The sequence below is a fragment of the Gracilinanus agilis genome, chromosome 1 (genome assembly GCF_016433145.1).
Source record: "Gracilinanus agilis isolate LMUSP501 chromosome 1, AgileGrace, whole genome shotgun sequence".
Lineage (NCBI taxonomy): Eukaryota > Metazoa > Chordata > Mammalia > Didelphimorphia > Didelphidae > Gracilinanus > Gracilinanus agilis.
In genome coordinates, this window is record NC_058130.1 from 518,449,796 (window position 1) to 518,462,142 (window position 12,347).

Here is a 12,347-nt window from a genome sequence, read left to right on the forward strand (position 1 = left end):
CAAGATCTCACTCAACTATACACTACCTGCAAAAGGAAAATCTGGTCCATAGTTCTTCACCTCTATCTATATGCCTTCTTTTCTTTTTCTTCCATATTTCAAAAGATTTTCTTCATTGCAAGGGTTCCTTCCACTCAAGCAGATTTCAGATCTCTCAGTCTCATAGATAGTTTCATGAGTGTGGTGGCCAAAACAATCACCTGGTGGCTAATTTCTAGTTGAGAGTCTCTTTGAATTCAAGTAGGAAATCGATCACTAGATCCATCCATCCATCTTGCAAGGATTTACCAAAGGTTGTGTTTCACTAGCTAGCAAAGCCTTCAGGATCCCATGATCACTTCCCTTCATCAATGAACAAGAATTTCTTATGTACCCATGGTGTGTCTCGCACTGTGCTGGAACTAGGGATACTACTACTATTACTATTACTACTGCTGCTACTACTATTACTACTACTACTACTACTACTACTAATAATAATAATAATAATAATAATAATAATAATAATAATAATAATAGCAACTAACATTTATATAACACATTATATGTAAAGCACTATATTAAGCACTTTACAATTATTGTCTCAGTTTATCCTTACAGCAACCCTGAGATGGTTGCTATTATTATCCCCATTTTATAGATGAGAAAAATGAGGCAAACAAAGATTAAGTGATTTGCTAAGATGGTATAGTTTGTAGATGTTGGAGGTCAAATTTTAACTCAACGCTTCCAAGTTCCAGGCTCAATACTTTATCCATAGCACCAAGGAGTAAGACAATTCTTACCCCCCAAGGAATTCATAGTCTAGTGGAGAAATACAATACGTTCACAGATAAGTAAATACTAGATATATATACAAAATGATATACAGTGATGGGAAGTGGAATGGGGAATGATGCTAACAATCAGGAAAGGCTTCTTGAAAGAAGTAAAATCAAATGAATCTTAAAGGGAGTTTGCATGGGAGTGATGTTCCAAAGAAGTAGAGTAAAAGAACATTCCCTCAGAAGGGAAATAATTGGATGGAGAAAAGCAAACAGGTTAATTTCCTAAGTGTAAAGAGTGCATGAAGGGAATAGTATGTCATCAGCCTGAAAAGATAAACTGAAGCCATATTGGGAAGGGCATGAAATTCCAAACAAAGTCATTTGTATTTTCATCTAAAGACAATGGTGAATCAATCACTGAAGTCTCATGCCACAAAAAGGCATTTTTTTGAAGGATACAACTTTTAAATTATATTTTTCTGGCACACTCAGTCTGAGTTCTTAAAAATGCCCTTCAAGTATTTTTTTCTACTTCCCATCTCATTGCTATCCCTAATTCCAAACAAAATGAAAGAGATACTCCTGTTACTAGATAGCTTCCTTAAATCCTGTGACCCTCAATTTCCAATCATATCATTATGTAGGTGGTAAATTCAATAGACATATCAAAATCACTTTTCAGTGAGCTTCCCAACCATTACTTCAACTTCCATTTTTAATTAATGATTAATTGACAAACTATAAGATGCTTTACTAAAATGCAACTGCTAACAGTTGTGTTTTTGTTTTTTGTTTTTATTTTTTGTTGTTGTTATTCTATTTCAGGGAAAATATTTTAAAGGAACTTTGTTTAAAAAAAAAGGAAAGTGACTTTGTTTTTTGTTTCTTAATGATAGTTTTAAGCATATAAAATATATACAATAATCACAGAGTATCTCATTTTCACCATAAGAAGTAGTGTGGATCAGATTGGAAAGGGAGTTTGGGAGCAGATAGATTGAATGTCAAGCTAATGGAGGTTGGCTGTAGGTAAAATATCTCAGGTTTTCTAAAGTTAACTTTAAGGATCTGTAAGCTCCCATTTATCCAGATTCCAGAAAAAGAAAAAGCTCAATTAACCAGATGTCTTCAAGGAGAAAAATCCCTTAGTCTCCTTAGGAGTGGGGAAAGAGAACCAAAACAAAATAAAGTCCTTTAATATCATAGTATTGAAGCATGGGTCAAGTGCCTTGAGATAAACATACCAAATTTGCTTACTATTGAAAAGTAGCTTCCAGAGAAGTGGAGTCTTAAATCAATGCCTGAAACTATAAAAAAGCAAAAGTTGTAACCTAGAAGAATTAGATAAAATTAAATGAGTATTGCTCATTGAAGTTAAAGGGTAGATACTATGATCGAGGCAGATTCAGTCAAATCTCTAATACCTATGATATTAAACAGGAGCAATTAATGTTTATAGTGACAACTCTGAGACCCTCCTGGGCCTTTGGTATCTTTGAATATTAAATTATGTCCAGCACAGTCCAACATTAAATGTTTTTTAATGAGTCATCTGTATCAGATATAAATGGAACCATGAAACTAACTAAAAAAAAAATCATTGGCTGGAATACTTCTTTTCCCAACAATTTTAGATGCCTGAAAGTATGCCAAACTTCTTACAAAGAAAAACAAATCATCCAACTTACATTGCCCACTACTACCAACTTCCCAGATATGTGCATATGTCAAAGATTTTCCTATAAAAAGTTACTGATTCCGAGTAAGATGCCAAATTGCACTGGGAGTGTCTGTACTTTAGGTTTGCCTAGATTTACATTGGTCAGATAGTTTCATGTGTGTACATTCCTGCTCTCACCTTCAACTGTCTGCCTCTTCACAGGTTTAGAGAGTGATGAGGAAATTAGGCATTTGGATGAGGAAATAAAGGAACTGAATGAATCCAACCTTAAAATTGAAGCAGACATGATGAAACTCCAGACCCAGGTAAAATGATAAAAAATTATCTTTTAGCAAAAATTAACATAAAGAGACTTAATATATTCTCTAGAGGAATCCAAGTACAAATATATGATTGCTGAAATCAAAAAGATATTAATAAATTAAGGTTTTGGTTGCTACATTTAAATTTTCACATTTTTGACATATATTTTGAAAAATGGGAGAACTAGGTGGCTTAGTGGATAGAGAATCATGCCAGGAGACAGGAGGTCCTAGGTTCAAATCTGGCCTCAGATTTTTCTTAGCTGTGTGGCCCTGGGCAAGTCATTTAACCCCCATTGCCTGGCCTGTACCCCTCTTCTGCCTTGGAACTACTATTTAGTATAATTTCTAAAACAGAAGGTGAGGGTTTAAAAAAAAAAGAAAAATGGCAAGATTTATTTTCTCCTATGATTTTTATTATGAAACATAGCATGATAAACATGAAAGAGCATGGAATTTGAAATCAAAAGACCTGGATTCAGATTTTAATTCTGCCCTGTGACAAAGGGCAAATCATTTCTCCTAACCTATATCTATAAAGCAATAAATAAATACTACTCCTATTTACCACATGGGAATGTTGGAAGAAACTCTGACATAATGCTGACAATGGATATATCACTGGACTTAATTTGGGAAGACTTGGGTTTGCAACCTGGTGCTGAAACTCACCAGCTGTTTGACCATGTGCATGTCATTTAATCTTCTTGAGTCTTCATTCCTAATTGGATAATATTTACACTATTTGCCTCAAAGAGTCTTTGTGAGCAAAGTGTTTTATAAATCACAAAGGACTAAGTAATGTGTATAATTATTATTAAACTGGAAAGTATTCTATCTAGGTGAGCTACTATTATCCATCTGTTAGCCAAGTGACTTCTTTACTTGTCCATTAATCTATTTAACACCCACTGATTGATTATATGTATATTTCATTGACCCTGCTGCATAGGGTCAGTTTAAAGATAACAAAGACAAGGTTCTTGTCATCTTAGATCCTAAGACCTTGTAGAATAAATGTGACATGTGTACATATCTGTAATTCTATAACAATAATTATAATTATATAATAATGTTCATATAGGAGAGATTTTGGAAAAAAATATAAGATTGACAGTCCAACTTCTGAAAAAGGTGTGTTCTACAAAGCCCAAGAGAAATTCACAATGAAAAATTTACATCCCTAACAATGATCTAATTAGTATAAATCCATTTTTTAATACCAGAAAGACCAGGCTTGTCAATGGCATCAGTTGCTGCAATATTTTTCTTATCATTTTGTGATAATTTACTATTAATTCTCTTCTCTATGCAAACACACTTTAAATACAAATAACTATAAGCAGATATTATAATTTTACTTTGAAATAAAAATTTTTATCATACTATCTCTAGTAAGTACAAATGTAAAAATCTCCAATATGTACCACTATATCAATTGATGCTGCCTGGTCCTTCTTTATACCTTTCCTTCTATTATATAGAGAATTTCCTTTCCAAAATGAACTTTCTGGGGCTATGACATGATTTCATAAGAAAACAAAACAAAACCTGGGTCTCTATGTTCCATGAAAGGAAGGATAATAAGTTATCCAAACTTGGTATCTCTCCCAGACCTCCACACAATTCTCTTACAGAGCAATAATTATAAAAGTTCTGTTTTAAAGTTTACAAATTGACTGCAAAGCAATTCGATTCAACAAACATCTACTGCTTGCCAGGCATTATAGGAGACAATGCTGATGCAAAGAAAATAGTCTATCTAAAGGAGCTTTTCTTTACTCACAATCCTTTCAGACAGAGAGTAAAAAGTATTATTTATACAGTACTTAGTTCCCAGATGAGGACACTGAAATTCAACAAGAGTAAATGACCTGCACATGTTCATACCAGATTTTGAACATGTCAGCTGACTCCAAGTTTCCTCTTTCTACTACATCACACAGTATGTTGATAGTAGTTGTTTAATAAATATTGACTTCACTTGAATTGAATTGAAATCTTTCTCAGTTCAGATTCTCAAACTTAGATTTCCTGCCCATACAATGCCATGTTACCACCAAGTCCCAGATTTTTCCTAGCCTTTGTCCAAAGGCAGCTAGGTTGCTCATGGGATAGAGTACTAGACCTGGAGTTGGGAAGACTTGACTTTGAATCCAACCTCCTATGCTTGCTAGCTGTGTTACCTTGGGCAAGACACTTAACTTTCCCTTGCCACAGTTCCTCATCTATAAAATGGAAATAATAATGGCACAGTAGTTCTAAGAATAAAATAAGAGGGGGAGGGCAAATATTTATTAAATAAATATTATGCATATCACTGTCTAATCACTTTACAATTACCTCATTTAATCCTTTCAATAACCCTTAGAGGCAGATGCTATAATTATCCCCATTTTTGCAGTTGAGGAAAATGACATAGAGATAGGATACGTGACTTGCCCTGGGACACACAGGTAGGAAGTGTCTGAGGCCACATTTGAACTCAGATCTTTTTGAATCTCATTCTATCCAGTACCACTACCTCTTGGGACAGCGATACTATTTGTAAAGTGCTCTGCAAATCTTAAAATCCTATATAAATGCTGGCTAGCATTATTATTACCAAATACCTCCTAACTCATTCCAAGTTAGAAACAGAAGCTCATCCAATAATACCATTTCTTACAGCAAATCAGAAGGGTCACAGAAAAAAGCAATAAGGAAGAATATATCACTGGTTGCTTTTCTCCCTCCTCATCTTTTTAGATGCACTGATTTTCTTGTAACCCTTCTTATCCCCCATTTTGAAAACTAGGAAATATAATTCATCTGAAATCTGATTATGCTCCCCTATTCAGCAGGAGAACAGCTGAGACAAGTTGGAAACCTGTTAAACATGATTTCGCATGCAACAGAAGTAGGTTGTGTAGAAAGAAAATAACTACCTTACCCTTTACCCTGAGCTTCTACAGGAATGTACCACAAGTTGTAAATGTGTGGTTTGTTTTTTTTAACTCTTGCCTTCCATCTTAGAATCAATACTGTTGATTGGTTCCAAGGCAAAAGAGCTATAGGAGTTAAGTGACTTGCCCAGTGTCTTACAGCTAGGAAGTGTCTGAGGTCACATTTGAACCCAGAGCATCATGTCTCTAGACCTGACTCTCCATCCACTGAGCCACCTGGCTGCCCCCTTGGTAAATACCTTTTCAAATCTGTAACCAGGGTATGTATGTGTGTACACACACACACACACACACACACACACACACACATATGTATATATCTTGGCACCTTGTAGAGTCTAATATTTTTGTGCCTTTCAACACCCAACTGCTCATCCTGTCAAGTTATTTCCATTTTAGATCACATCTATGGAGAGTAATTTAAAAACAATAGAAGAGGAGAACAAGCTTATTGAGCAGAACAATGAGAGCCTGTTGAAGGAACTGGCTGGCCTGAGCCAAGCCCTCATCTCAAGTCTTGCCGACATTCAACTTCCACAGATGGTAAGTATAAGACCCAAAACTTTGCCTTCTCCTTGTTGGCATCGTCAGGGCTTCTAAGCAACGTTTCAGCTTTCAGGAATCCAGTTCAGTAATCAGAGAGCTACTTGCCACATTTTCATAATTTTCTCACCCTCCATTAATTCCTCCTAGTGTGAATATGATAAATATCTATTGTTATAAATATCATCAAGGTTACAGTTTCCTGATACCAGGGGGAAAAAAATATCTCTTCAGTGAATGAGATCATGTGAAGTTAATTTTTAAAATATAATATTCAAACCAGAAAGGAAATGTCTCATTGAATTTAAAACTGAATTCCAGAGAGCAATAGGGACGTTTGAGAATTATTTCTTTTAGCTCTCCCATCAGCAATGAAATGCTATCCTCCAATCCAAAGAAGATGATTCTCTAATTCAGATACTACCTGAAAAAATCACAACAAAATTTCACAATTCTATGACTGTTGTCTTCAAATGGGATACTTTAAAACAATCCGCAACTTCATACTTCTTTAAAGCATGCCTCATGCTTGGCGAGCAACCAAGAAGGGACAGTTTCCTAGGAACATTTTCTAGTACCATATCCCTTTGTTTCCAGCACCAAATGCATAGGAGATCTAAGCCCTATCCCTTTTGGCTTGCCCAAACAGAAAAAGAAGAATCCTTCACATTCAACTAAAAGAGTTCAAGGAAAAACTTCCTTTTCTTCTTTTTATATAACTCTCACATAAAAGTACTTGGGTACTTAAGCTTTTCAACCTACCAAGTGGTTAGGTATTGGCCTGATATCCCAAATCAAGACTATTTCTGGAATAAACATTTAAAACATAACAACAATCTAGATCTGAGAAAAATAATCAACCTGTGTATTTTCATCATTATAAAATTCTTGGGGCAGTAGGCAAATATAATAAGGTAGGAATGAGGAATAGGGTGTGTATTCCCTTTTAAAACCCTCAATAGTTCATATATGCCAGTATTTTCCAGTGAGGATGTCTTCTCTAAAACCATTTTTCATATCCCCTTTAAAAAACTCTAGAATATTAATAAATTTTTTGAAGGTTCTAAGATAAAGGGACAGCTAGCTAGATGGCTCAGTGGATAGAGAGCAAGTTGTAGAGACAGAAGGCCCTGGGTGATCCTGGGCAAGTCACTTAACACTCATTGCCTAGCCTTACTGCTCCTGCCTTGGAACCTATACTTAGTATTGATTCTAAGACAGAAGGTAAGGGCTTTTTTTTAAAGGTCTAGGAATGAAAAGTACAACCTAACTAGGGAATCAAAGTATTTTGTAAATTTTTCCCCATTTTAAAAAAGAAAAAAAAATCAACTTCTAATTTTGTTATTTTTGTTCAGCAGTTGTATCCAACTCTTCATGATCCCTTTAAGGCTTTCTTGGCAAAGATACTGCAGTGGTTGCCTTCTTCAGCTCATTTTACAGATGAAGAGGCAAACTGAGGCAAACAGGGATCAGTTACTTTCCCAGAGTCACACAGCTAGTAAACATCTTGAGACCAGATTTGGACTCAGGTCTTCCTGAATCCAGGCCTGGTTCTCTATCCACTGTGCCGCCTAGCTGCCCCCAACTTCAAATCTATTCCCATCTAAAATTGGCCAATTCCAAGATGGATTCCCTCATATAAAATCCTCCAGCCATCTTTACAATAGTTTATAATCTTTCTTAATTTGTTGGCAATTTCATTTATAACTATACCACTATTAATATTAATATAATTAAAATTACAGATATAGTAACATATATTATTAATATGTAACTTAATATATTATATGTGATAATATAATTTATAATATAATATGGTATAATAATATATAGTTATTGAATTATAGATATATGAATATATTTATTATAAATATCGATGTATGTTAAATATGCCTGTTTCATATTTTTTATTTCCTCCTATTTACATACATCCCCCGTCAATGTGATTTACTTACTTATAGTAAGATTTCTATGTAGCTTATTTAATCTCTGACTTTTTCAATGGTCTGCAAACTAATATCACTATCTCCATTTCGAAGTGAGGAAAACAGGCATAGGGAGGTTAAGTGATTTTCTAAGAAAAAACCCAACACACTCATATCAAAGACTAGACAAAGCAAAAAGTGGAGACTTATTTTCCACTGGAAACACTAATATATTGTCTACTTTATATAGGCAGCCAACCGTCAATATCTGGAAAGTTAAGAAAGCTTTGCTTCTCTGCAACAAACTAGTAACAGTGATAAGAAAACCTTACAAATATATAGTGTCGTATTTTTGCCTTTCCAATTACTTCCGCATCTGTTATCTCATTTGTTCCTTAAATTGTGAAAAACAGATAGACCGTGTGTCCCCATTTAACATGAGGGGAAAGTGAAGCAAGATAGGTTAAATACTGTGTCAACTGTCACCCAGCTAGTTAGTGGAAAAGATGGAATGATACCTAATTCTCCTGGCCCCCAGCCATGTGCCGTGGAAGGAGCTGGCTGGTCTAAGATAAGCCCTCATTTTTGGCTTCTAAAAACGGTAAGTCTGAGATCAAAATTTTTCCCGTTTTGTTGGAAGGAACTCCCCTGTCATTTTGCAGCTTATTTCAAGGATGCTTATCATGCCTCTTTTCTGTTTTGAAAAATCAGTCCGGTAGCCAGCCACATCTTGCTGCTCTAAATTGGCCAACAATGTACTTTACCATACAATCAAGTTACATTAATCCAATTAAGCCCCCCCTCCCGGTATAAAATGAGCAGATGAGTCCCACCACACACCCAATCGCTCTTCCTCTCCCCTAAATTCCTAATGGTAATTTGGGTCTCTGCCAATCCTGGTGACCTTAGGTTTCCCCCTCACTAGCTTAGATTATTGCTTCACTGTTACCCTTATTTAACATACCTTGTGCATCAGTCTGAGCTTCTGTGATTGGTATAATATGTTTTGTCTTCATTTAGGGACCAATCAGTGAGCAGAATTTCGAAGCATATGTAAATACACTCACAGACATGTACAGCAATCTGGAGCGGGACTATTCCCCGGAATGCAAAGCTCTGCTGGAAAGTATCAAACAGGCAGTGAAGGGTATCCATGTGTAGGATGTGAGAGCTGCCGGGCAACAGAAATTACTAACAGCAGTCAACTCCAGATGGATCTGTTAGGGGTTCGTGTACTGCTAAGGCGGATAGGTTGCCGTGCTGCATTTACAATTGCAACATTGCACTAATTTTTTTTTTTCCCAGCTGACATAAAAAGGAAAGAAAAGCATGATCGACTATTTGGGTTAACAGCAATGCACTCGATTAGTAATTCTTATTTATTTGACTACGTGTGTCTTTTGTTCCTTTCTTTGCACTTTTTTTATGTAAAGCATATGTAAAAAGTGTGTGTGACTATTTTTTATATTTTTTATTTATTTCTAATCAAAGATTTTTTTATCTTTTAACAGCATTTTACAGCCTGCCATATTTTTACAAATGTGTTTATTAATTTATTTTCCAATGGGATTTTAAATAGACTGAAAAGTTACTCTGTAAAACTTAATAACTTGCTGGGTTTATACGGAAAAAAATAAACATAACAACAACAACAACAACAACAACAAATGTGTGAAAGAACCAGTTACCGAAAGGAGTGGTCTGTGGTCTAGTTTGATTTTCATTGCATATTGCTTTCTTTTCAATGACTTTGTATTGGGAAAGAGTCTGAGGTCCTTAGGAGAAGGGAAGAGGAAAGAGTGAAAAGAGAAATGCTGCCCACTAGTGGGGAAACTCGCACTCCTAAAAGCACAGTATGCTGGAAAACAGCATGTTAGCAATAAAGAATTCTAGCAATCAGCAAAGTATTTGACGTGGCTGTATGGTTTTTAGTCTACGTGTCCTCTCCTCATTTGAAATGTTTTGAAGAAATTCCAAGAATTCTTTTAACGATGCAGCTGTTTGGGAGTTCTCGTTGTGTTGTGTTGTGTTGTTTTGTTTCGTTCCGTTTTGTTTTCATTCATCTCAGATAGTTGACGACTCTTATCCCTTAAACAAGAAGGCGGCTTAATGACCAGGCAGGTTTGAGTACCACAAGGAGATGCTCTCGATATCCGCGGGACAAGACCTGATGTAGATTCGTACTTGGAAAACTCAAAAGCATCCAAATGAAAGATCTGTAGATACTAATTTCCCCTGAAATAGCCTTGAGCATTTGGACGTTTGATTTGAGGTTTGATTCCAAAAAGACGGAAAATGCAGCAACAGAGGCAAAAATCTGATTCCAATCTAGTTGCAGGTTGGGCTTCTTCCCTTCTTTTTTTCCTGTTCGTAATCCAAACCATAGCAACGCAATGAGAGGTTTCACCCATCCTTAGGAAACAAAACAACTCTGAACCTGTTGCCAGTCTTTCCACGGGGCAGCAAGAGTTCTCTTACATATGCCCAAGCACCCCAGGATGTGTGCGGATGTTAGTTAGCCTGGATTAGGAATTTCTGAATGGATCAGAGTTTAGTAGTTGCTATAACAAAGGCAATGTCTATTTCAGGGAATTGTAAGTAATTAAACATTGTTTCAGAAGTTTTTTTATATTTATTTTTTTTAAGAAAAAGGTATAGACAACCAGCTAAACTGCCTTTTTGGTATGCACACACACCTCATGTGCAGATGTGCCTCAGTGTAAATGTATACATGGACTTGGCGTGTGCTTAATTTTCTGTGCTACAACAAAAGTGTTTATTTTTTATTAGCCTCATTTCTATTTAGACTGAATGTGATGGCATTCACAGGCTTGATATATGCCACTATTATTACTGTTAACTGCACAAGATGAAAGTTATATTCAAAGGTAATTCCACTCTCATGCACTGTGGTCATTGTTCTGCATTAAGTGGGGCTTTACTTTTGGGTGGGGGCTCTCTGGAAGCCTCAAATCTAAGTTTAGTGAAAATAAGATGTATGTTCTTAGGTAGGAGCTGTGTTTATTTTGAAATCAGTTTGGAAAAGAAGCTACCATATGTGCTGTCTAATATACACGGGACACCAAACAGAATTTGCTTTGAACGTTATCGTACTTGCAAACATATTTGCTCCACAGTACTTGTTGAATGCATACAAAATGAGTTCACTCATGACAGAGACTGAAATTTAATTTACTAAATATTTTAACAAATTCCTTATATATTTTATTTAATTTTAAAGAAATCTCTGACCAACCTATGTATTTATTACTATAATTTTCTCTGGCTTCAGGTTAATTTAATCTGTGTTTGGATTGTTTGCTCAGGATGTTTTGTGAAGTATGTTTGTATTTATTTGCCTCCTTCGTACTTGATGTGTTTTGTAATGTGCACTGATTTTTTTTTTCTGTTCGACTCCATTGATGAGCTATACTGTAAATTAGGCCTTTTGTAAAAAAAGAAAAAGAAAAAAGCAACAATGTATGCATTTTTTTAATTTGGAGTAGTTTGTATACCGTTTCTTCATACAATTAATATTTCTTACATCAAAGCAACAAAATTGTGTTCTGTGCTGTACATTTGGTGTATGGTAGGAAATAAAAATTGATAATGAAATATGCTGCAATTTGTTCAAGGTTTTATTTGACTGTATATAACCCAATGATGTTATGTAATTAATGAATATGCATCGCCAATAAGGCAGTGTTTTCTTTTTAAATGCAAGAAACTCTCGGCTTACTTCAGTAAAGTCATCAGTTTGACTGATTTTTGTCACTGAATTGACAAGTCATTCAATGAGAAGAACTTGTCTTATGGGTTTACTTTAGAAACATTACTTCTGAATACCTATCAGTGCCATGTCAGAAAATTATAATCAATTGAAGCGATATTTAGCACTAGAAGGATGATCGAAGGGTTCAATCGCTGTCTTTTAAGGAGTTCCAAGATTGCTTCTCAACCCTAAAATGTCTATACCTAAGGGAATACTGGTCCCCCCCCCAACCAAGATTAGAAAAATGTGCATCTTAATGACAATGGATCAATAACAACTCCTGAAAAACATTTTTATTTTAAAATTATACCACAAAAGGGGACACTTTGGCAAGTTACTTGTACAGAATGACTAAGTTTGATGGTGCTATTGTCAAATATAAGAAAAATGTACATTCATTTTTAGGGGAAAA

At 35.3% G+C, this 12,347-nt stretch overlaps 1 protein-coding gene across 4 annotated transcripts in view; it reads left to right on the top strand.

The window, feature by feature from the left end:
- The window catches only part of ST18 (ST18 C2H2C-type zinc finger transcription factor), a 353,171-nt gene extending 343,847 nt beyond the window's left edge, over positions 1-9,324 (top strand). For all 4 annotated transcript variants that reach the window (XM_044658018.1, XM_044658020.1, XM_044658019.1 and 1 more), the window contains 3 exons: positions 2,650-2,753; positions 6,095-6,238; positions 9,184-9,324. In XM_044658018.1, coding sequence (XP_044513953.1) covers positions 2,650-2,753; positions 6,095-6,238; positions 9,184-9,324 — 389 coding nt within the window. The remainder of the gene's footprint in view (positions 1-2,649; positions 2,754-6,094; positions 6,239-9,183) is intronic.
- Positions 9,325-12,347: the final 3,023 nt, after the last annotated feature.